Source organism: Beta vulgaris, chromosome 6 (assembly GCF_026745355.1).
Source record: "Beta vulgaris subsp. vulgaris cultivar EL10 chromosome 6, EL10.2, whole genome shotgun sequence".
Classification (NCBI taxonomy): Eukaryota; Viridiplantae; Streptophyta; class Magnoliopsida; order Caryophyllales; family Amaranthaceae; genus Beta; species Beta vulgaris.
Genome location: NC_079207.1, coordinates 6,219,349 through 6,244,683, shown reverse-complemented (window position 1 = coordinate 6,244,683; position 25,335 = coordinate 6,219,349). Strand labels below are relative to the sequence as shown.

Below are 25,335 nucleotides of genomic sequence, written 5' to 3'. Positions count from 1 at the left end.
ACCACTTCTGGACAACCCTTGATTATTGACGGACTTCTCTAAGCTCCGACACCGTGTCTGTTAGGAAATAGGATGTTGTAGTTTAATTTGATTAATGCGGAACAGAACATCAATGAAATAATAAAGGTGAGAAAACTATAAAGATGAACAAATAAAGAACACAAGGATTTACGTGGTTCAGTCGAATTTGACCTACGTCTACAGGTGGGGGAGTAGAGCTTCTTCACTATAATAGAGAAAATAAGAGAGAATAATACAAGGAGTCCTAAATTCTAGAGGCTAAAAGTGTTTCATAAGTTGTGTCAATAATAATGAACACTAGGAAGCCCTTTTATAACATAAGGAACGTTATACAAAACCTAAAAGATAACTTTAAAACGAAAAAATATCGAAAAACGCGTGCAACGCACAAAACGACGCACCGCCCGATCGTGTCGGGCGAAATCCGCCCGATCGAGCCCGAGACGAAACAGTTTGTCAGTTCTTCGTAAAATTGTCGTAACTTTCTCGTTTCTCAACGGAATTGGGCATATGACCTATCGTTGGAAAGCTCTTTGAACAAGCTATCACCTCCAATTTGAATCACATCAAAACCATTTATATATTAAGAGATATGTGCATTCAAAGTCAGGCTTACGCCATTCACAAGATTTCAAGTCATAATTAACAATTTCCAACCGAAAAAACTAGTATATGACATATAGCATAGAGTTACTTATATAATTATCACCTTCGTTTGTGTATTACAAGTTTACAACCACCTTTATTATTATTAGTACGAACTTTCATGTGATAAAGCAACAAGAAAAATATAATAAGATCAACTTCTACCATAGCAACAGTTCATGTGAAGAGGAACAAAGTGACAGTTCAACTCAAAGGTTCTGAGTCTGTGCAACTAACGCGGATGACTCATGTCAGCCATTAGACTGATTTCCAGTGAATATTGTCCAGATAACTCCATGGAAGTTACATTGCCATTCTGATCATTTAAATCAACAGGGTAAAGATCCTGTTGTTGTCCCATTAGACTCAAGTGGGTCGTCTCCTTAGTGTTTTGCTCTCCCCAAGGATGCCTATTTTGCTTCTTTAATGCTTCTAATTCAAGAGCTACTTCTTTCATGCTAGGCCTATCTTCGCCCTTGACATTAAGGCATTCCTTTATTAAGTTAGCCATTTTAACTAGCTGCTCTTCACTTGCTTCCCTTACCAACTGAGGATCAAGGATCTCAATCAAACGATCTTCCTTTATAGCTAAGATAAAGTATGATGCCAAATTTCTCTCCGTTATTTTCCTGTCTGAGCACAAAGGTTTTTCTTTGGTTAAGAGCTCGGCAAGAACAACTCCAAAACTATAAACATCACTTTTCTCTGTTAGTTGGCTCGTATGAAAATACTCGGGATCCAAATATCCCAATGTCCCTTGTACTAATGTCGTCACTTGTGTTTGATCGATTGGAACCAACCTTGAAGCACCGAAATCAGATATCTTGGCGGTATAATTGTCATCCAATAATAAGTTGGTTGATTTAACATCTCTGTGAATTATTGGTATTGAAGCGGCAGAATGAAGATACATTAGTGCATCAGCAGCCTCTGATGCAAGCCTAATGCAATTTGCCCAAGTAAGCCATGATGTGATACCTTTGTTTTTATGGATATGCTCGAAGAGAGTGCCGCTAGAAATGTATTCATATACAAGCAGAGGAACCTCAGTCTCAAGGCAACATCCTAAGAGTTTTACCACATTTCGATGGTTAATTTGTGTCAAAATAACTACTTCATTAATGAATTGCTCAATTTGATTTTCACCAGATACTCTAGATTTTTTTATTGCAACTTCACAACCATTCCCCAAAATCCCCTTATAGACAGTACCATATCCACCTTTTCCTAAAATGCGATCTTCATGGTAATTATTTGTTGCGGCTTTCAATTCATCTGCAGAAAATATTTTGGAAGACTCCATGGTTCCTCCATATTGAGAAATTTGTTGTTTAAATAATAATCCCCCATTTTGCTCAAAGAAAATCTCCCTTGTTCTCATATTCTTCTGTCTCTTGATCATGGTAGAACATATCCAAATTACTGACACCACCAAGAACAAAAGTCCCAAGCTCACACCTAAACAACCAATTTTATGCAAAGTTTTGGTAAGCTCCACACCATATTACGTTTAAATGCATGAAATATTCTGAGGAAAACCACTAAATTTGCACTAGAAATTTCAACAATATATGCGATGATGATACAAGACTCTCAATATAAACCTTATTGTGTTTAATCGTATAAACACTCAAGTATTCTATATGCTCGCAGATTGCGTGAAAAAACAAGTATAATAATGCGGAAATGATCATTTGTAACAAAAAATTTGGAACTCACAGACCGGAAATAACAAAAAATAACAATAAAGAAGCTTGTTGAGAGACTTGATAAGGAATGTAAAAGTCAAGATAATTGCATGAATGCAACTAGGATTTCATATGTTGATCTCTTTTTTCACCAAAAAAACATAAAATAATAAAATTTAACCTGCAAGCTTGAAAATGGGACTATGGGAAGCAAACTACAATAACAATGTAATAAAATCTAACGTGTAAGAAATTCTCATGACACTTAAGACTTGATATTGAGTTATTTCTTTTAGGAAACATATATTTGATTGATGTATTGCCTTGCAATTAGAATCCTTAGTTTCCAAAACTACTTTTACTATATATTGATCATCAAGGAATGAAAAACACAACAAAACTTTAACTTAGTAACTCTTGACATGGTATTAGAGCGAACGATCCTGGCCCATTATGAAATGCAAGATGGAAGATGTTGAAGATCTGTTTGGAGCAAAAGTAAGCCTAGCAGAACTGTAATGTTCCCAAGAAGAGGCTCAGTTGACCTCATGTTGGAAGTCCAGAGAGGGCCCAACGAGGATGTTGTGACCTATCCAAATTGCAAGATTAAAGGTGGCTCACATGTGAGGGGGAGTGTTAAGAGTATCGCCCACATGTGAGTTAGGAAATAATTATCCCACATTGAAGAATTAGAGAGAGATTGACTAACATATAGGTTGGTGGGTTACTCCACCTATTACCAATTGGTTTTAGGATGGAACTCTGCCAATCTTTATGCGGTCACTCTCTCCTCCGATGTGGGCTTGTGTATCGACCCAATGAAGTTTATCATGATATCAGGCCCTTCCAACCCCCAAATTCTTCCTCAGCAATCTCTGACCCTTCAGTCCCCTCAACTCAGGCCCAAACAAAGTCCTCCCCTGCCCACACTTCCTCGCCCGTCTCTGGACCTCACGTCCCTCCTAAACCGGCCCAAATGCCTCCCTTCTCTCCTGAAACTCCTTTTCCTTCTACCCAGGCCCATCCGGCCTCTTCCTCCTGCGCCCCTTCTATTTCTCCCTCTTCGGCTCACATGGACCGCCCCCACCTGGACCTCACGTCCCCTGCAGTCCAAATGAACAATTAATTCAGCACCATTCTTTGGACTCTCCTTCCTCTCTCGCCACTTGTCCCATTATCTCCTCTGAGCCCCCTGTTTCCACTTCTGGCCCAATCGAAGTTTCTGCTGACTTAGCTCGTGGTCAACGCACTAAAACCCCCTCCATTCTTTTGCGTGATTATGTGACGAACACCATCCAAGTTGACAGTCCTTCCACTTCTACATCCGCTCCTTTGCATTCCTCAGGTAAATCCTATCCTATTGTATATTATATTAATTGTCAAAGTTTTTCAGGGAAATATAGAAAGTTTATTGCTGCTCTTATATCTCTCTCGAAGCCCAAATCCTTTAAGGAGGCTATGCAGGATGCGGGTTGGCGGAAATCTATGCTTGATGAGATTCGGGCCTTAGAGGAGAATGATATATGGACTATGGAACCTTTGCCTCCCGGCAAACGTGCTCTTGGTACTTAGTAGGTTTATAGAAACAAATTTGATTCTGCTGGTAATCTTGATCGTCAGAAGTCTCGTTTGGTGGTTCTTGGCAACCATCAAAAGGAGGGTATTGATTATATTGAGACATTTGCTCCTGTTGCCAGGATGATCACTGTTCGATAGAGGTGATCATTTTGGCCCGGCCCGGCTCGTTTTTGGGCCGGGTTTTGGGCAGAATTTTTCGGCCCGTCCGTATTTTTTTTGCTTTGGGCGGGCTTTGGGCAAGCCAAAAATGACTTTTTAGTATATTTTTTTGCCCGGCCCGTTTTGGCCCGCAAAAGCCCGCTAATTTAGACCCAAAATAGCAGGCGTTTGACACAAAAATTCGTCCCGTAATTTAGGCCCGGCCCGACCATTGGGCAAATTTTTTTGGTCGCGGCCCGACCTGGCCCATGATGATCACCTCTACTGTTCGAGCTTTTCTAGCTATTGTTGCTGCTAAAAATTGAGAACTCCATCAAATGGACGTTCACAATGCTTTCGTTCACGATGACTTAGATGAGGAGGTCTACATGAAGCTTCCTCTTGGTTTTGAATCTTCTCATCCTAACATAGTTTGTCCTCTTCGCAAATCACTTTATGGCCTCAAATAGGCCCCTCGCTGTTGGTTCGCCAAACTTGTCTCTGCTCTTTGTTTACATTCACTCAGGGCTCTATTTAGATTAACGTGTTAGTGTATGTGGACGATCTTATTGTTGCTGGGAATGATTCCGCTGCTTTGGTGGCCTTCAAGGCCTATCTCTGTGACTGTTTCAAAATGAAGGACTTGGGTCCTTTGAAGTATTTTCTTGGCATTGAAGTGGCACGTAATGCTTCTGGTCTATTTATTTGTCAACGCAAATACACCTTGGATATTATTTTTGAGGTTGGTCTCTTGGGTTCTAAGCCCGCTACTTTTCCTATTGAGCAAAATCACATACTTGCTCTTGCCACTGGCTCGTTCCTTGATGATCCCGAATCTTACAAGCGCCTTGTTGGCCGTCTTATATATGTTTCTGTGACTCGCTCGGATTTAGCATATTCTGTGCATATTCTATCACAATTCATGCAGGCTCCCCGAGTTGATCATTGGGAGGCTGCTGCTTTGCGAGTCGTTCGCTACTTGAAGGGTACTTCAGGACAGGGTATTCTTCTTCGTGTTGATTGTGATTTGACATTAGCAGGTTGGTATGACTCTGATTGGGCTGCTTGCCCTCTCACTCGTCGTTCTCTTAGCGGCTGGCTTGTCTTTTTTGGTGCTTCTCCCATTGCTTGGAAGACCAAGAAGCAAGCAACTGTGTCTCGCTCCTCGGCCGAAGACGAATATCGCTCTATGGCCGCCATTACTTGTGAGTTGAAATGGTTGAAAGGTCTTTTATTGAGTTTGGGCATTCATCATCCTATTGATATTCGTCTCTTTTGTGACAGTCAGTCCGCTCTCCATATCGCTAAGAATCCGGTTTTCCATGAGCGCACCAAGCATATCAAAGTTGAATGTCATTTTGTTCGGGATTCTATCACTGATGGTCTTATCGTTCCCTCCTATGTGCACACCACCGAGTAGCTTGCGGATATCTTCACAAAGCTCTCGGGAAGCTTCAGTTTGATACTCTTCTTGGCAAGTTGGGCATTTGTAATCCCATGCTCTAACTTGAGGGAGGGTATTGAGATATATCTTTTAGGAAACATATATTTGATTGATGTATTGCCTTGCAATTAGAATCCTTAGTTTCCAAAACTACTTGTACTATATATTGATCATCAAGGAATGAAAAACACAACACAACTTCAACCTAGCAACTCTTGAGACTTAATGATCCGTTTAGAAAACTGTAAATAAATTGTCTTAAAGAATATAATTTTTGGTAATTTTGTGAATAATGTCGCATGTAATGTCCAGATTAAAGCGCAATTATTCTCAACTTTTGAGTATTACTATAAGTTAATTTTTTTATCTTTTTTAAAAAAAAAACTTTTGATATTTTGTGTAGCTCATACAAACATTTACTAATTCACTAACTATTAAACTGTTTTTCTAACTACTATTTCTTAGAATTTTCCAAATATATTACTATCCCCGTCATTTATTATAAGCTACCAAAATACCAAATAGGTAGTACTTAATGTTATAGTGTATTTTTCTTAATGCAAAAGTGTAACATTTGTACCTTAATTATATGCACAGTACAAAATAGCAAGCATGTGTTCTATTAAAACTGCTAAAGTTATGACTTCTGAGTGCAGCTATTTAATTAATAAATGGTTCATTATAATTTAGCTATATTGTTTTCCATATCATAGAAATTAAATGAAAAATTATACTTAATTTGTGCACAATATTTATGAAAACTCAAAGCAAGTAGCCAAACCCTTTATTTAGAATATATGTAACATAATTTTTTTTAACTCGAGCTGAGTTTTAGGATAAATTGAACTAAAATATTTAAACTCGAAAAAGCTCGAGGCTCAGCTCGAGTTCGAATAAAGTGTTATGAGTCGAGCCGAGTTGAGCAACCCTATAGTTAGTCTCGGTTTGATTCATTAACATAACACCTCTATATCTTTTCTTTTAAGTTGGTAAGATGAACGATCCTACTGAATTGACACCTCACACAGGTATAATAGTATAACTAGTCAGGTTTGTAGGTCCGATTCATTGGAGGTTGGAGGACGGTAAGAGAAACCTCACATCAAATAGTCCCTAATAAGATTTGATCCCATTATCTTAAAGTCATGAGGTCAAACCTTGAAAAGAGACCAAATCTTACTTTTTTTTTCGGGCCCCATTCGGGGACTCGTGGTAACCTCTGGGCTGCCCTCGCACAGGGCCACTCACCCAAAGGTCCAACAAGCACCAACCCATTACCTTAAAGTCATGAGGTTAAACCCAACAATATTGAAATTTGCTTTTACCAAAATTCAAACCTTAGTCTCCCATGTGGAAAATAAGAAGCGATACCATTGGATCTAAGGTTCCTTGGTAATAGACTACCAATAAGTAGATGTAGTTATATCAACAGCTTGTATATAACACATTAACACTCATAAACGTATTATTCCGTGGTGGATAGATTTTTCCAAAAAGTAAATGCGATTTATTGCACTTGTCTGTTTCCACAGTTGACGGCTGTAGCAAAATAGGATTGATAGGTGTAGGGCGGCACACGGCAGGTCAGTACTCACTATGTAGTTGGAAATGTTCATTTTTGCATTAATTATGTTGCTGAAAATTGTTTTACCGTGCTTAAAGTACTCGGGAGATGTAAGAGTTAGTCGAGTAAGGTCATGTTATCTTCGCTTTATAAAAAATTAAGTTTCAGATTCAATCAAATTTAATCAGAGTTGATTAGGTTAAATTAAGTATGAAAACAACTAAAAATCAGGATACTCATATTAAATTAGTTAATTTCTATTATATGAATGAAGAAGGAGGAAGATGGTGTCCTCTTAATTTCAAAAAGACTGACGTACCCGTTAGAGGTGGGCATGGGCCGGGCCGGCACGAGCCCGCTCGAGGCCCGGCCCGTTGTCCGCTAAAGTGGGCCACGAGCCTGTCAAGTCAAGAATATTTATTTCCGGCCCGCCCCGGCACAAGCCCGCGGGCAGAACGCTCATTTCCTTTGTTTTTTAGCCAAGAACTGTTAAAAATACAAAAAAACAACATAAAACCTGAGCCAGACCCGCAAAAAGCACGAGCCCGGCCCAGGGCATGGACAATTTTTTAAAATTTCAGGTCCAGCCTGGCTCGGCCCGCCAATTACCCAAGCCCGGCCCATGCCCACCTCTAGTACCAGTAATGATTTTAAATGACCATATATATTAAATAATATTTTCTTCTTCATACTTGCCATGCACATATATTGAACAAGTTAAAAATGGAATCGAATTTGAAATTTGAATTAAATATTAAATTAACAAGACTTCTTAATAAGTTACATGTGTGAAAGACTCTGATAAAAAAATTAAATTGACAATATAACCTGATTGACACAATTAGAAGAAAAAATAAAAACTTGAATTTCATATTAATAATTATATTGATAATATATATACAAATATACTAAAAAACGTGCGTGACAATGTATACATGCTACGTGACACCTCTGTTAATCCACTAGAATTGTCCAATGTGTACATAAGTCATGTCAATTAATAAAAGTAAATTTAGCTTAAAACAAGATTTGAACTCGTAACCTCTTGCTATTATACATGACACAATTACCGTCTCAACCAACTATTAATCATGCTTTAAGTGTCCACATTATTATATCTGTACCTTTTAAATATTGAGTTTTCCTTAATATATTTTGGTGGGAATGAAAAAAATGTATATTAAGTCGGAAACACAATACCAACCTGGGGCAACACTCGGGCCCAAATACTAGTTTTAAAATCTAAACGTTGTTTATTATTCAGTGATCTCTATCATATAAACGAACTTCTTCCACTTTATTAATATTTAAAGATTGAATCTGATATACAAATTCTTTCACTTTATTTAAGCACAAGCTTTTTTATTCTTTTTATTTCCTTCTCTCAATAATATATTTGAATAATGACGAACAAACAACAACAAAAAATCAACGAATCATTAATTTAAGAAAAAACATATTTTCAAAAAATAAAAAATAATTATATATTTTGATCGAATCAAAATAATAAATAATGAGAAATAAAAACGTTAATATGACTCGTATGTGTGCAAAAAATTTCAGGTGAAAAAAATACCCCCTAATATTTCTAATAAAATGAACATCATATTAAGGAAAGAGGGACAAAAATCTGTTAATCCAAATAAGAAATTGAAGTAGCTAGTGTTAGTAAGGGAAATTACCTAAAATTAATCTCGTAACAAATTGTGGACGGTTGCTGATACAACGAGATCCGGTCTCTAGACCGTCGCCCTTATATCCTTTAGGACAAGAACAATTGTAGCTACCTTGAATGTTGGTACAAATATGAGAGCAAGGGTTGTTTGGATCTGCACACTCATTTATATCTGCAAAGTGGATTGCAATGATTAAAAGTGAGGAAAGGGAGATTAGAATTTTTTTTTTTTTTATGTTTTTGGTTAATGACATGGATGATGGATTACTAAATAGCTCCGTTTAGTAAAGTATTTTGTTATCTTGAATAATATAGATCTTAGGTGATACTTTGATTAGTAGTGTTTAAGGAGTGTACCTAATATATATTTTCGATGGTTAAAATGATTTAAATGATAAATTAAAATTTGTACTTTTCAAAATCAGATAACCGAAATTTTGGAAAATCTTTTTAAAATTTAGATAACAACTAATTTTATCAAAATAATTTATCAACTTAAATATCTAATTTTTCCAAACGGTTAAACTAATTAGGTACTTTATCAATTCCGATCCATCATCTTCTCAATTTTAGTTTATTTTCAGCTAGTATTGTCAAACAAAGCCCTTAGTTTATTTTTTGGACTGTAATAGTCTAATAGATATTTTAACAGTTTTAGTTAATTGATGTTATTTAATTTCTCTTGTTCAACAAAAAGAAAAAAGACATGCACATGTATAGCTGCATAGAGTTGCCTGGTTTTACTCTCTTCGATTTTTATTAGTTTACTCATTTCTTTTGCACAAAGTTTTAAGAGAAATAATACCGTGGGACATAGAAGGAAAGAGAAACTATTATTTTATGTTAAAGTTGAATGTATGTGTGATGAAAAGTTAGTGGTCCTATTCCAAAAATAGAAACAAAAGAAATGAGTAAACTAATAAGGAACATTCCAAAAAGAAATACGGGTAAACTAATAAAGAACGGATGTGGTATAAGATAACACAATTATGAACAAGAAATCTAGTAAGTTGTAATAGAGTATGAATCTATTCCTGGGGCCTCAACCATCAGGAATGGATTCATACTCTATCATGTCCTTTGACATGGTATCAAGAGCCAGCGTGACAAAGAGGTCACGCGTGTTGGTTGAGGCCCCAGGTTTAGATTCACTATGAAGTTGTAAGAACTAACCTGTACATCCAGGGATAAGATAAGGATTACCCTCATAACCAATATTGCAACTGCAACGATATCCAGAGGCACCGTCAAAATCGGTACACTTGGTATTATCCTGGCAAGCATATGTGGTCAAGTTTTTCATAGCTTCAACACACGTTTGATTATCCATAATAAACCATTCAAGCAAGATAGGGACATCTTTTTTTGTTCTGTTTTTGAAGGTAGGATCAGAAAGGTCATTGACGTTGAATATGAACTTATCTTGCTCAGCTAAGAAAGTATAGCTATATGGATTGAAGTCGGATATATTGGTGTGATTGCTAAAACTGCTAGCATCTGCGTAGAAGTTTTTCAAACCTTTTGGGATTGATGTTTGGCAGCAACCGATCCCTGAACACTCCCCATTAACTATGTCTTCTGGCTGAGAACACTTAGACATGCACCCAGCTGTGAAGGTACGCCCCCAAGTACCATAAATATAAGCATAATCATCACAACCAATGAGGGTCAACTTGTTTGCTGTTTCTGAAATAATATATGGAAAATAGTTGAGATTTATGGCTGCTTTACTGTATGTTAGTAACTCACCATCTTGAAAGTAATTACGTCCCACAGAGTTTGTAATACGCATCTCGCCGGTTATGTTTAAATCCATGACCATAAGGTTACCGCCTGCTAAAAAGGGTTTCGGCGGGTTGAAGGAGGTATTGCAAGTTATGCTGTAATATCTACTAAGGTAACAACCCTTGTTTTCAGTGATTATACCAAATGGGTAGGGAATAGTTAGGTTACCACAACTAGATGGACAACCCGGTTTCGCAATGGGGATGGAGGCTAAAATGGTGAATGGAAGAAGAATGGCTAAACTCAACCATAGCCAAGAGAAGAGGAAACAAAAGGCTCTCATCTTTTAGTTTTTTTTTTTTGTTTTGTTTTGTTTATGGCTCATGTTTTTGTTGATATTATTTATTACCATAATATAAGATCCAATAATTGACTTGAGTCAACCAAGTCTATTGGCGTCAACTCCCCTCAAAGAAAAAAATATATTGGTGTTAACTCTCAACCATTCAACTTTTTGGCACATTGTACAATCACCGTATTCTTTAAGCTTTGAGTTTGACATTTCTAACTTGTCATGAGGATCACATACATTAACTGAGGCTGACCTATGGCTTGGGAAATTGATTATAGTAGTACGCTAGTGATGGGACAATGTATTTTACTGTCCCGTCTATTTAAAGGAAATTAAGGACTACATATACGCGTTAAATATATTAACAAATATGATGGATTTCTTTATAGATTCAGAACGAAACTAAGCCAAGAATCCATGGTTTTTTTTAGTGAAAAGCCACCACTTGACTGAATCTGGAAATTGATCCAACTTTTTTGGCATTCACCATCATTGACCCCCCCCCCCCATTTTTTTCTTCAGATTCCCCCTAATGTGCTTATCTTGTGTGGGCAATAATCCGTGGACAATGAAAAAGAAATCTATGATTCGAAACTGTAAATTTCATCCCAAAGTTGATGTATGAATTGAAATATAAATACAAAATTCTAATAGGACATGAAATTTGAGTTCATAGTATGCAAAATTTCAATTTGTGCATTCTTGCATGGAAGAGTTGAGAAAAAAAAGGTTCGATAGGGGGATTATTTGTGAACCCCCATGGAGGATTGAAAAAGTTTTTTTTCCCCTTTTTTGTTAATGGCAAGAAGGTTAGGTAATTAAAATTTTCAAATAGTTGTTTTGGATGTTGAAAACATAATTCATTTGTCAAGAGGCTTTGATGCGGGAAAATAAAGTAAGGGAGCAGGAAGGGGTGAAAGATAATAAGATATAATGAAAATTTGAGTCTGTTTTAAGAAAGAGGCTATATTAGTTGGACTTTATCCTAACTTGTTAGTACGAATAGGAAGAGGAAGTGAAATCAATCTAATTGAGATAGATGCAAATACTTTCTTCGTAATAACAAACTAGAGAGGGCAAATCATAAGACTTCGACAACAATAAAATGAAAGATCAGCAACAAATATCAACAAGAAACAAATTAGTTCGAAGGTGGTTTCTAGTAATTTTTTTCTTTTTACTTTGGAAAGAAGAATTGCATGCTAGAAGTATCAACGAGGGCGATTCATTTCAGTAATTATATCCATTTGCACCGAGTATTGTCCAGAAAATTCCCCAGTACTTGGATTACCATTTGAAGACACCGGGTACAGATCATGTTGCCCCATTAAACCAGTTGTCTCCTCGTAGTTTTGCTCGCCCCAAGGATGCCTGCTTTGCTTCTTTAATCCCTCTAATTCAAGAGCCACTTCCTTCATGGTAGGCCTATCTTCGCCTCGAACATTTAGGCATTTCCTTACAAGATTGGCCATTGTAGCTAGCTGCACTTCACTAGCTTCCCTCACTAGCTGAGGATCAAGGATTTCCATTAGGCGATCTTCTTTCATCGACAAGACAAAGTATGTTGCCAAGTTTCTCTCTTCCATTTTTCTTTGTGAGGAAAGAGGTATTTCTTTGGTTAAAAGCTCTGCAAGGACAACTCCGAAGCTATAAACATCACTTTTCTCTGTCAACTGGCTTGTATGGAAGTACTCTGGATCCAGATATCCCAACGTACCTTGAACTAATGTTGTCACTTGTGTTTGATCAATCGGTACTAACCTTGAGGCACCAAAATCAGCTATTTTGGCAGTATAAGCTTCGTCTAGTAGTATGTTGGTGGATTTAACATCTCTATGAATTATTGGTATTGATGCGGCTGAATGGAGATATGAAAGTGCATCAGCAGCCTCCGTGGCAAGCCTTACGCAATTTGCCCAAGTAAGCCAAGATGTCATACCTTTATATCTATGGATATGTTCGTAGAGAGTACCATTTGAGATAACTTCATATACGAGCAAAGGAACCTCAGTTTCAAGACAACATCCTAGAAGTTTCACCACATTTCGATGATTGATTTGCGTCAAAATAACTACTTCATTAATGAATTGCTCAACCTGAGTTTGATCAGCCACTTTAGATTTCTTGATTGCAACTTCACGACCGTCCTTTAAAAGACCCTTGTATACTGTACCATAACCACCTTTCCCTAGAATACGATCTTCACGATAATTATTTGTTGCGGCTTTTAATTCAGCAGCAGAAAATAATTTCGATGACTCCATAGTTCCTCCATTTGGAGAAAGTTGTTGTGTCATTAGTATTCCTCCATTCTGCTCAAAGAATTTCCCCCGTATTTTCATAAGTTTCCTTTTTTTGATGATGAAATATATCCAACTCACCACAATTACCAACAACAAGAATCCAAAGCTCATACCTACACAAGCATTTTTTGGCAAATTTGGTGAACTTTCGTTTATAATTTATGTTTCAGAGCTAGATAACACCCTATAGTGATAACTCAAGTACGACAGTCTGACAGAGGTTTCGTAGCTTATTCAACAATTGTCCATATAATACTTCTCCACAATCTCTGAGACACACCATTGACAATCAATAATATCTTTAATTTCATCATGTACTAACAAAAATCCCATGTCAAACAATGAAAATTTATTGTTGAACTTTTGACTCTGAAAACAGATAATGAGCCAACTATGGGAAACGGAGGACGCAAACGCCCTAAACTATACCTGCTAGACAACTAGTTGATCTTTTCCTCCGAAACAAGTCAAAAGTCATGTTTAGGATAGGAAAATTATAGTAGTAAACATGCCAAAAAAAAAAAATTAACTCAAAGCTTAGGGCCCGTTTGTTATCGTTTTTTGTTTTCAGTTTTCAGATTTTTTGAAAACTAAAAACCAGAAAGAAATCATAAAAAGTGGTTTTCACTTTTTAGTTGTCAGTTTTCAAAATCATCATGTTCCCAATAAATTTGACTAATTTTTATTCATTATAGGACATATATCATATGACTTTGAAAATCAAAAAACCAAAAAACAGAAAACCACAGTAATATCGAACGGGCCCTTAATTGTTCAACCGTATTAAGAAAGTAAAGAAAAACGGCTAATCCTGTAATCCATCTATGTAAATGATACAAGAATTTTCAGGGGATTATACCTAAACTGAACCTTGTTACAAACTCTGAACGATCAGTAGAACAATGGGTGCCATTCTTCAGACCATCACCACGATATCCTTTAGGGCAAGAGCATTTGTAACTGCCAGGGGTGTTGCTACATATATGAGAGCAAGGGTTGTTTGGCCCAGTACACTCATCAACATCTGCAAGAGGACATATAATCTGAGAGATGATCTCGCAATAGTACTTATTGAGAAAAAGAAAGCTGTCAAAAGCACAATTATATTGCACAGTTGATGAAAAATTAAATATATGAAATCAAGAAATCGCTTTACTATTGATTTGGAGTCTTTAATTATTAGATCATTATTACAGAGTATGATGTAACACAATAATCTCTTCGTGATTTATTAATTGCAAGATTAGTAAGACTTTTTCTTTTAGATGCAGTTTCTAACTCTTTTCTTTTGGGTAACTGTAGTAGTCAAGTCTCACCCACGACATGTACAGGGTCGTCTCGTATAATTTAGGATCCTGTGTTCAATGAAATTATAAGAATTGAAAATTTTTAGTGAAGAGGAAGAGAAGAAAGAGTAATTAATGGGTTTCTTTTGGAGAATAGAAAGTGACTAAGCAAAACGTTAGTTAACATTAACCTTTTTTAAATTCGCATCCAATGTTACACTTGATAAATTGGAAAAATTACATGAAATTAGAATTAATTTTTTTTATTTACTTTGAGCGAACAACTAATAGAACTGGGCCCTCATATTTGGGGTCCTGTGCAATTGTTCACCCTGCACTTGGCCTTAGTTGCCCCTGCATGTTAACATGTTGGGGAATGAATAAGCGAGAAAGACTGACCTGTACATCCAGGACTAAGATAAGAATTACCCTGATAACCAGGAAGACAACTACAACGGTACCCTGATTCAGAGCCAGCATCAATATTGGTGCAATTGGTATTCTCCTGGCAAGCATAACCAGACGTGGACTGCGTCTGTTGAGCTTGGTGACAGGTCTGATTAACACCAACAAACCAATCGAGCACCACCGGAACACTGGCAATCGTTCTATCAATAAACGCGGAGTGGTTAGAAAGGTCAGCAACATTGAACGTGAACTTGTTTTCCTCAGCTAAGAAAGCAGCGCCACACGTATTAAAGTCAGACACATTGGTATGGTTGTGTAAACTTTCTAGTGATGTCAAGAATAATTTGACGCCCTTTGGGATGGCTGTTTGGCAGCAACCAATCCCCGAACACGAACCATTATACTTAATCACATCCTCTAAGCTGGTACATGTTGCAATGCAACCACTGGTATGTCCATCAGTATCTCCGACCAAAGCTAGATCATCACAACCAATGACAGTGAACTTATTTGCTGTGTCAGAAAACACAAGTGGCAAAGTGTTGACACTTATGTGTGCTGCAATCGTAGATTGACTAGATTCCACAACCTGACCTCCTTGGTAGCATCTGGTGGCCATAAAATTGACTATTCGCATCTCGCCACTATCGGAGATGTCCATGATTTCCAAGTTAGTCCTGCCTATGAAGGGTTTTGGCGGTTCATAGGAAGTGTTGCAATTTATGTTATATGGCTGATTTAAGGAACAAGCTCCGTCTAGGCCGATGCCAAATGGGTACGGAATTGTTACGTCTCCACACTTATCTAGGCAACCGGGTTTCGCAATAGAGGAGGCGGACACAGTGGTGATGACTGAAAGCATGGACAACATAGTAAACCAGAGCCATGAGGGAAGAGACATTTTTTGGTAGAGCTTTTGGCTTTAGCTTGTGGCCAATGTCGTCAACACAGAGAGATGAAGTACTATCCCATATAATTACTAACCACTAATACAACTTAACTGACAGAATGTATGATTGAGATTGAAGTAATTATTTAATAAAGTCTGGCATAAGCTTGAGAGTTGAGACTAAAGACTTTTTAGCACGATGCATGTATGCGGGTCATTCCAATATTTTTTGCGGTCAACCATCATGATCATGTCATCACCAGAGATGAAGAACTATTCCACAGGGAGAGAGTATCTCAATATATCCATAATCCATATGACCATAGTCCATATTCATGCTACAAATCCATGATGGTCAACCCTCCATGTGTGTCAAAGTTAATTCGCATTTGATATTTTGATACTAAAATAAGGAAAATCTCCTTATTAGTGACCATCACCATAGTAATAAAATGGCATCTTCAAAAATTGTAATTTTCTTTAGAAATTTGAAAATCTCCACTCCCACTTATAGACCACCTCTAATATGATAGTGGATGATGATAGTGATATTTTAGAAAATCATAAGTTAGGGGATGGAAAAATATTACGATGGACAAGGACATAATATTTTTTTCAATTTTTTCACCAAATACCTCCGACAAATCGTAAAATTCATCATATACCCTTAATATTTTAGATATTCACCATATACCCCTGAGTTTTCAGAACTATACTGCACCAAATACCCTTTTTAGTAACGAATGTTAAGTCACCGTTAGAGTAATTTACAATAATATACTACTGATTGGAGCCTCATGAATAAGCACCTATGACATGTAGGTTTGGACTTTGGAGTTCCTTCATTGGTTATATAGTTATCACTTAGTCCGTTTTCAAGTATCAGTTTAACGTTAATGGTCTATGATTTTGGTAGCTGAAACGGACGTGATGATGACAGATGACTGACCTTGCTGCATTGCAAGCTTAACACCAACATGATGGAAAATTTATTGTGTCTTATTCACCCTTATAATATTTTAAGAGGCTAGTGGAGTAGTGGTTCTCAAGTTTGATACTTTCTAACCAATAACAGTGTCCTTTGCTTATGGTATGAGACAATTTCTTCATATTCATAAGATTGAGCTGACAATGTAGCCTCTGAATTAAAGTAGTGACTGAAGTTCTATGTGTTAACTTCTGTAATATTAGCCAATACATAGGTTTTAATATATGCTGGAAAGACTGACCTGTGCATCCAGGACTAAGATATGGATTACCCTGATAGCCCGGGAGACAATCGCAACGGTACCCTGATATGGAACCGCCATCAAAGTCCGTGCAGTTGGTATTATCCTGGCAAGCATAACCGGACCTGGATGATGTCTGCCGAGCTTGATGGCATGTCTCATTAACACCAACAAACCATTCGAGCACCACCGGAACACTGTCCATTGTCCTATCTACCAATGCAGTTTGGTTAGCAAGGTCAGCAGCGTTGAAGGTGAACTTGCTTTCCTCGGCTAAGAAAGCAGCGCTACATAGATTAAAGTCGGACACATTGGTGTGGTTATTTAAGCTAGTTAATGCTGTCGCGATTATGGTTAGTCCCTTCGGGATGGCAGTTTGGCAGCAACCAATTCCGGAACACGAATTATTATAGTCATGCACATCCTCAAGGGTGGTACACGTAGCAATACAGCCACTTATATGACTTTCATTATCTCCGGTGACAGCCAGATCGTCACAACCAATTACGGTGAACTTATTTGCAGTGTCTGAAAACACTAATGGCAAGGGGTTGAGATCTATTAGCGCTGCTGTGTTGGATTTCGAGGCTACCACCTCCCCTTGCTGGTAGCATCTTGTAGCCAATATGTTCCTAATTCGCATCTGGCCGGTAATTGATATATCTATGATCTCCAGGTTATTATCATTACTTACTAAGAATGGTTTTGGGGGTTCAAAGGAAGCTTTGCAATCTATGATATAGGGCTTATCAAGGGAACACGCTCCGTCTAAGCCGATGCCAAATGGGTAGGGAATGTTGATGTTTCCGCACCTGCTTTCGCAACCGGGCTTTGTAATGGAGGTGGTTGCTAGTGTTGTGATTGAATATATGGCCACAATAGTCAGCCAAAGCCATGGGAGAAAAGAGGGAAAAACTATCATCTGTGGCATTTGTTGATGGTTGTTTATGGCTTATGCCTAGATCACTCTAACAAAGCAATTAAGTACTTTTAAATCACCTCATTGAAGTAATTAGTTGACGATGTCTATGGTTTAGAGTTAAGAGTTGGGACTTTCAAATACCCCTTCCTACAGTCTTACAAAAATCCCCCCCTCAAGTAAATCCCGTTCATCTTACAAAAAAATAGCCTAATTTTAAATTAAAATTAGATGGTCTCTTATATGACCGACTCAATTTGCACATAGGTCAAGTTTTTTTTGTTTCTGTCTCTTTGCTTTCTTTAATTCCACAGTCTCCATCAACATCTTACTTATTTTAAAATAGATGATGTATCATAGTATTAAATAGTAAAGCACTAAAGCTCATATAATACACAAAAGTTTACATATTATAGATTCGTACATGAGACGAGGTTACAATATACTTCCTCCATTCTTTTTATATTATAATAATTACTATTTTGGGTAGTTTCGCATCTATTGCAACAATTAAAATTTTGGTATAAAAAACAATTTTAATTGACAATATTGCCCTTACTTTATCTTATTAAAACTATAATTAATAACTCACCTTGTCTTATAAAATTGCTTTTATTTTCTAAGGATGATTTATCTCCTACTCAAGTTAATTAAAGAGTTACTTTTATGCTAAATTACTCATTTGTTCCAAATCCATAAAAAATTGTGTCCAAACACATCGTTGTAATAGAAAAAGAATGGAGGTAGTACTGGTTCGTGAGTAAATGGCACCATTTACGTACATTTACGTTTCCACACCTAGTGGGGCAACCGGGTTTCGAGGTGGAGGTATTCAGAGACACTGGTGACTAAAAGCATGGCCAACATAGTCAGCCATAGCCATGAGCAAAGAGTTCGCATCTCAGAAACTTTTTGGTAGAGTTTTTGGCTATAGCTTATGGGCAATGTCAACCTAGAGATATATGATGAACTATTACTTATAAATAATTAATAACCACTTAATAATAGTTCAACAGACGGAAATTGTATGATTGAGACTGAAGTAATTCTTTAATCAAGTCCCTGGAATTAATAAGCTTGAAAGTTGAGGTTAAAGACATTTTAGCACGATGTGAGTCACCCTCAATATTTTTTTGTGCCCAACCATCATGACCAGGTCAACCAGAGAGATCAAGAGCTATTCTTAAATGTTATATCCATACATTACTATTAATATTATATCCAACAAATCCATAATGATCAACCCCTCCTCATAATGATCAACAAATCCATAATGTAATCTCATCTTCAAATATGTACTTTTCTTTGAAAAAAAAAAGTATTTCCTACTTAAAAACGACGTACCTCTAAAGTGGTAATGGCTAAAGTCACAAATTTGAAGATGGATAAACATTGCAATTAATGGATATTGACATAACAATTTCTATACCGTATGAATCATTATCATTACCACCACTTAGTACCATATATACGAAATAACGAAATGGGATGCTAATACTATGAACCATTATGAAAAGATCATCTACTCGCGTAACCATAAAAAAGATTGACCATCTATTCCCACTATGGGTGCTTTTTCAGGTAATTTTGGAGTATTTATTTGCATTTAGGTCCATACATATATCTTCTTGGATTAGCGATATTTTGGTTGATTTTGGTGTTCTAGTTAATTGTTTAATTCAAATGTACCAGAAGAATTATATATCCATCTATACGAGGAGACTGATGAAGAACGTGGACTCGGTCACTGGAGTATTACTTGAGAAGGACTAATACGAGAATGACAAAATCCTGTTAAAGCACATAGGTCAAGGTCATAGGCGCAAGGAGGAAAAAAATCTGGGAAATATTATAAGATTATAGAAGAATAGGTATTCATGCTCCTGCTTAAGCAACAACGACATGTTAAAATTAAATAGTCTCTTTTCAAGTATCAGTTTATCGATTATTGGTCTATGATTTTAGTAGTCGAAATGGACAACGTGATGATGACAGATAGATGACTGACTTTGCTACATTGCTAGCTTAATTAACATCAACATGATGGAAAAGTTAAAGATATAGTGTCATAAAAATTAATGCCAAGTTTCCCTGTGTCTTCTTCACCCATATAATATTTATGAGGCTAATATATGGTTCTCGAATTTGATACTTTCTAACCAACAATGTCCTTTTGTTATGGTATGATCAGACAATTTCTTCATATTTATAAGACTGAGCTGACTATGTTACTTCTGAAAATAGTGACTAAAATTTATGTGTAAACTTTCATAATTTTAGCCAATAACATGTTTTAATATATGCTGGAAAGACTGACCTGTACATCCAGGACTAAGATATGGATTACCCTGATAGCCAGGAAGACAATTGCAACGATACCCTGATGTGGAACCACCATCGAAGTCCGTGCAGTTGGTATTATCCTGGCAAGCATAACCGGACCTGGATGGCCTCTGCTGAGCTTGATGACACGTCTCATTAGCACCAACAAACCAATCGAGCACCACCGGAACACTGTCCATTGTCCTATCTACCAATGCTGTTTGGTTAGCAATGTCAGCAGCGTTGAAGGTGAACTTGCTTTCCTCGGCTAAAAAAGCAGCGCTACATGAATTAAAGTCGGACACATTGGTGTGGTTATTTAAGCTGTTTAATGCTGTCGCAATTATTGTTAGTCCCTTTGGGATGGCGGTTTGGCAGCAACCAATTCCGGAACACGAATTATCATAGTTAAGCACATCCACAAGGGTGGTACACGTAGCAATACAGCCACTCACATGACCTTCACCATCTGCGGTCACAGCGAGATCGTCACAACCAATGACGGTGAACTTGTTTGCAGTGTCTGAAAACACTAATGGTAAGGGGTTGAGATTTATTACGGCTGTTGTGTTGGATTGCGAGGCTACCACCTCCCCTTGCTCGTAACATCTTGTAGCCAAAAAGTTCCTAATTCGCATCTGGCCGGTAATTGATATGTCTATGATCTCCAGGTTATTGTTATTGCTTACTAAGAATGGTTTTGGGGGTTCAAAGGAAGCTCTGCAATCTATGATATAGGGATTATCAAGGGAACAGGCTCCGTCTAAGCCGATGCCAAATGGGTAGGGAATGTTGATGTTTCCGCACCTGCTTTCGCAACCGGGCCTTGTAATGGAGGTGGTGGCTAGTGTTGTGATTGAAAACGTGGCCACAATAGTCAACCAAAGCCATGGGAGAAAAGAGGGAAAAACTTTCATTTTTAGCATTTTTTGATGTTTGTTTATGGCTTATGCCTAGATTACTCTAACAAAGCAATTAAGTACTTTTAAATCACCTCAAACAACAGGAGATATTGAAGTAATTAGTTGACGATGTCTATGGTTTAGAGTTAAGAGTTGGGACTTTCAAATTAAGTTGGCGTAATATACGCGGTTAAATGATGCATAAACATAAAACATAGTTTTTTAATCCATATGAGCTACGAAGGCAGTATAAAGAAAGAGATGAGGATTCAAACGATTTAAACCTGTGACATATCATGCACAGCACGCACCTCAATCTTAATCAATAGGCCAAGATATATATCTTTGATATAAATATAAAACATAGTGGGACTATTTGGTTTTATAAGGTCATGGATAATTATACTAATGATTGGAGTTGACTTTTGTTGGTATTAGTATGCTGCATGATTCATGAATATTGATTTCATTAATGTTCTTTTAATAATTCACCGTTATTTCAAGTAATTTATTTTCTCCACTTGAGAGTTCATCTGTATGATTGGACGTCATTATAATTTTTCTTCTTCACCTCAACCTAAAAGAAAGAAAAATGGAACTATAGTGAAATGCAATAATTTTCGAATGATGGTCTAATTTAGTAAAATAAGAGTTATCTCAGTGTATATTGCACATATATACTTGTTAGGAATATAAAAGATAAGATTGTAAAAGATAGAATGAGGGAGTGGTTCGTTATTTGAAGAAAAATTCAGGCCAAGGCATATTATTTCGTTCTGATAGTGATCTCCGCCTTGAGGGATGGTGTGATTCGGATTGGGCCAGTTGTCCTATTACTCGGAGATCACTGAGTGGTGGTTTGTACTGTTGGGATATTCCCCAATTTCCTGGAAAACTAAGAAGCAGCCTACAGTTTCTCGATCGTCTGCAGAGGCAGAATATCGTTCGATGGCTGCTATTGTGTGTGAATTAAAGTGGTTGAAGCAACTTGATAGAGGAAGAACTAGGTCGTTACTAATTTTCCTAATGTCAAATAATAACCTAACTATCCACCTAAACTACTTAAGTGGTAAGCAAGGGTCGAACCACAAGGATCGGAGGGTCTCACTAAGATAGAATCGCTAAGAGTAAGCTAAATCGAAGAAATGGTCAAGTTTGTGTTGAACTAAGTGTTTAATACTATTGGAATCAAATTAGGAAAAACACTAGGAATGGGAAATCGTCACAATCACAAATTCACATCCAAAAAAACAAATAAAGATAAGAGGGTTGACATGTATTGGGAATATGCAAAGGGAATAAGCAGACCTAAACACCTCTAAAATCGTTGTTAGGGAGTTTAAAGTCCTAATTATGGCAACAAAACCTATGTTTCGAGGCGTTATCACCTAACTAGGCCAAGTTAGGAATGAAGCCAAACCCAAGTTTATACCAATTAACAAGTGAGTGCAACAATAAATCAATCAATCATGAAGGTCATCCACATAAAAGTAAACCTTTAAATGGGCAACAAAGGATCAAAAGGTGATGGAGCTCACATCAACTTAGTCACCAATCGACACCAAAAATTGAAATTACACAAATCTCAAGCATAACCAACCCAATAAACTCTACTCATGCAAATAGGATGGAAACAATGATTGGGATACTCCCAATCCTAGTTGATTAACTACTCACTATCCATTACACTACTAGACATTCTAATCATGGAGAAAATAGCAATAAATCACCAATCTAGAAATAGTAAAAACTCAACAAAAATCAATAATTTAAAACAATCTAATAAATAAACAAGAAGAAACAATGAGGAAAAGAAGAGTCTAATCTATATTAATAATTAAACATGAAGGTTAAACTATGAAAATATGAAGCTAACAAAGTAGAAATGCATAAAAATAATGAGAAAGAAAGAAAGGATTGAGAGGATTATAAGGAAACAAGAAAGTTCAAAGAAATTGTCACTTTTTCATTGATTTCCAATCTCCAAATTACACCTCTTGAGCCAAGTTTTCTCTCTCCTCCACTAATAAACAAGATTAGGGTTCTAAAAATCTGGCTCCCCTTCTAAAAAGGGGGAGAGAAGTATTTATACCTCTCTCAATTACCGCCGTCGTAAAACAAAAGAAACTCGAAAAATAACCCAACGGCCAGGCGCCCGGGCGGGCGAGACAGGGCCCGGGCGGGCGACCACAGAGAGCCCGGGCGGTGCAGGGTAGTCAGGCCCGGGCTACCTTCTCGGACGTGCGCCATTTTTCACAGAGGAGGCAGAAAGTTTTGGGGCTAATGAGCCCGGGCGGGCTACCACATAGCCCGGCGGGCGCCCAGCTCGGGCGAGCCCTCTCGAGCTCGGACGGGCGTCTTTGCTCGGGCGGTGTTTCAGCTTCCCGGGCGAGCTTCTTCCTCTTTGCTTCCCTTTCTTTGTTCCCCTCTAAACTTATAGGAGCTTGAACTCCTACACACCAAAGATCAAATAGAAAAATGGGGGAGGGGATGCAAATACACATACACATACTAAGAGAGAATTACATAGATAAAGAGGTGAAATTAGAGAGGAGATAAACTAAAATGCAACATAAAACATATAAAATGGCCTAAAAAACTACCCTAAGAGTGAGATAAATCTCACTCATCACAACTACTAGGTGATCTTGGAGTTCAACATCCTGCAGGGATGCGATTATATTGTGATAGTCAATCTGCCTTATATATTGCCAAGAATCCGGTGTTTCATGAACGTACTAAACACATTGAGGCAGATTGCCATTTTGTTCGCGATGCTGTGACTGATGGTCTTGTGAGTCCGTCCTATGTTCCTACGAAGTATCAGTTGGCAGACATTTTTACCAAAGCACTTGGTAGGACTCAGTTTGAATTTTTATTGTCTAAGTTGGGCGTTCGTGATTTGCACGCTCCGACTTGAGGGAGGGTGTTAGGAATATAAAAGATAAGATTGTAAAAGATAGAATGAGGGATAGGTTGTTATCCTTAATAGGTTATATATATATATATTGAAGTGATGAATGAGAAGGGAGGAAGAGAAATTGACCTAAACTTAACAATACTTCAGGTTCCAATATTTCATGTTTATCATGAATTGTTACTTTTTTGACTGAAAGTTCATATTTTTTGGTGTTTGGTGCATTCAGAACATGAAAAGTGCAATGGCGTTTCTAGATGGAAAACAGGACGCACAATTAGAATTACAACTATTAATATTTTTGATTTAATGTAATTATGTTATCCTAATTACATATATATATATATATATGTGCAATTTAGCTAGGTTTGTTAAGAATTAAAACTTTTATTATTTTTTTTCTCAAATTTTCTAAATTTTGATTTTTACCACCTTTCAAAATCACAACTAGTATTTGGCCCCGGGCGTTTGCCCTAGGTTGGTATTGTATTTCCGAACTTGATATGAAATTTTTTTCCATTCCCACTAAAATATATTAAGGAAAACTCAACATTTAAAAGATACAAATATAATAATGTTGACACTTAAAGCATGATTAAAAGTTGGTTGAGATGGTAATTGTGTCATGTTATAATAGCATGAGGTCACGGGTTCAAATCTTGTTGCAAGTCATTTTTACTTTTGTTAATCGATATAGCTTTAACTATTCACTGTTGCCTAATTAAGGTTGAGGACTTGAGGTGGTGGAGTAGTGGTGTCGCTTCCCATCTGTTTATTCGTGAGGTATATATCGGGATCAACTCATAGGACTCATTTGAGTAATTTCTCATATCCCCCTCAAGTGAGTCCCCTTCATTTTACCAAAAAAAAAATGCCTAATTTTAAATAAAAATTAGATGGTCTTTTATATGACTGACTCAATCTGCACATAGGTCACAAATTTTTTTGTTTCTATCTCTTTGCTTTATTTAATTCCACAGTCTACATCACCATCTTACTGATTTTAGAATAGATGATGTATGGTAGTATTAAATGGTAAATCACTAAAGCTCCTATAATACACAAAAGTTTACATATTATAGATTCGTATATGAGACGAGGTTACAATATACTTCCTCCGTTCTTTTTATACTACAATAATTACTATTTTGGGTAGTTTCACATCTATTGCAACAATTTCAATTTTTGTATTACTTTATTTTATTAAAACCATCATTAATTACTCACTTTGCCTTAAGGATGATTTCTCTCCTATTCTAGTTAATTAAAAAGTTATATTTATGCTAAACTACTCATTTGTTCCAAATTCTTAAAAATCTTGTTCAAACAC

The 25,335-nt window shown here is 36.9% G+C and overlaps 4 protein-coding genes across 4 annotated transcripts; all 4 read right to left on the bottom strand.

The window, feature by feature from the left end:
• Positions 1–670: 670 nt before the first annotated feature.
• LOC104895253 (wall-associated receptor kinase 2) lies at positions 671–11,219 on the bottom strand. The gene is made up of 3 exons (XM_010681710.4): positions 9,927–11,219; positions 8,761–8,925; positions 671–2,124 (listed from the first exon to the last, which is right to left on the bottom strand). Exons 1-3 carry the CDS (start codon positions 10,819–10,821, stop codon positions 899–901), a joined length of 2,286 nt encoding a protein of 761 aa, XP_010680012.3. The 5' UTR covers positions 10,822–11,219; the 3' UTR covers positions 671–898.
• A 681-nt stretch (positions 11,220–11,900) lies between these two features.
• On the bottom strand, positions 11,901–14,254 carry LOC104895325 (wall-associated receptor kinase 17; the record flags this gene model as incomplete). Its single annotated transcript, XM_019249852.3, has 2 exons — positions 11,901–13,246; positions 13,993–14,254. Coding segments are annotated over 2 exons (1,467 nt in total), but the record flags the coding sequence as incomplete, so codon positions are not given.
• A 526-nt stretch (positions 14,255–14,780) lies between these two features.
• On the bottom strand, positions 14,781–15,841 carry LOC125498903 (wall-associated receptor kinase 2-like). The gene has a single exon (XM_048647227.2). The coding sequence runs from the start codon at positions 15,726–15,728 to the stop codon at positions 14,781–14,783; it is 948 nt and encodes a 315-aa protein (XP_048503184.2). The 5' UTR covers positions 15,729–15,841.
• Positions 15,842–16,761: 920 nt separating this feature from the next.
• On the bottom strand, positions 16,762–21,197 carry LOC130591731 (wall-associated receptor kinase-like 8). Its single transcript, XM_057395538.1, has 3 exons — positions 20,182–21,197; positions 16,946–17,608; positions 16,762–16,856 (listed from the first exon to the last, which is right to left on the bottom strand). The coding sequence occupies exons 1-3, from the start codon at positions 21,110–21,112 to the stop codon at positions 16,762–16,764; spliced, it is 1,689 nt and encodes a 562-aa protein (XP_057251521.1). The 5' UTR covers positions 21,113–21,197.
• Positions 21,198–25,335: the final 4,138 nt, after the last annotated feature.

Bases quoted from the DNA above. Each gene is read 5' to 3' on its own strand.
- LOC104895253 (XM_010681710.4), bottom strand. From the start codon at position 10,821: ATGAGAGCCTTTTGTTTCCTCTTCTCTTGGCTATGGTTGAGTTTAGCC. The intron at 8,926-9,926 runs GTTAGTTCTTAC...TCCACTTTGCAG, and splicing joins TCTTATCCCTGGATGTACAG to ATATAAATGAGTGTGCAGAT. The intron at 2,125-8,760 runs GTAATTTCCCTT...TTGGTTGTTTAG, and splicing joins TGTTACGAGATTAATTTTAG to GTGTGAGCTTGGGACTTTTG.
- LOC125498903 (XM_048647227.2), bottom strand. From the start codon at position 15,728: ATGTCTCTTCCCTCATGGCTCTGGTTTACTATGTTGTCCATGCTTTCA.
- LOC130591731 (XM_057395538.1), bottom strand. From the start codon at position 21,112: ATGCTAAAAATGAAAGTTTTTCCCTCTTTTCTCCCATGGCTTTGGTTG. The intron at 17,609-20,181 runs GTCAGTCTTTCC...TGGAGATCATAG, and splicing joins TCTTAGTCCTGGATGTACAG to ATATATCAATTACCGGCCAG. The intron at 16,857-16,945 runs GTCAGTCTTTCC...ACTTTAATTCAG, and splicing joins TCTTAGTCCTGGATGCACAG to AGGCTACATTGTCAGCTCAA.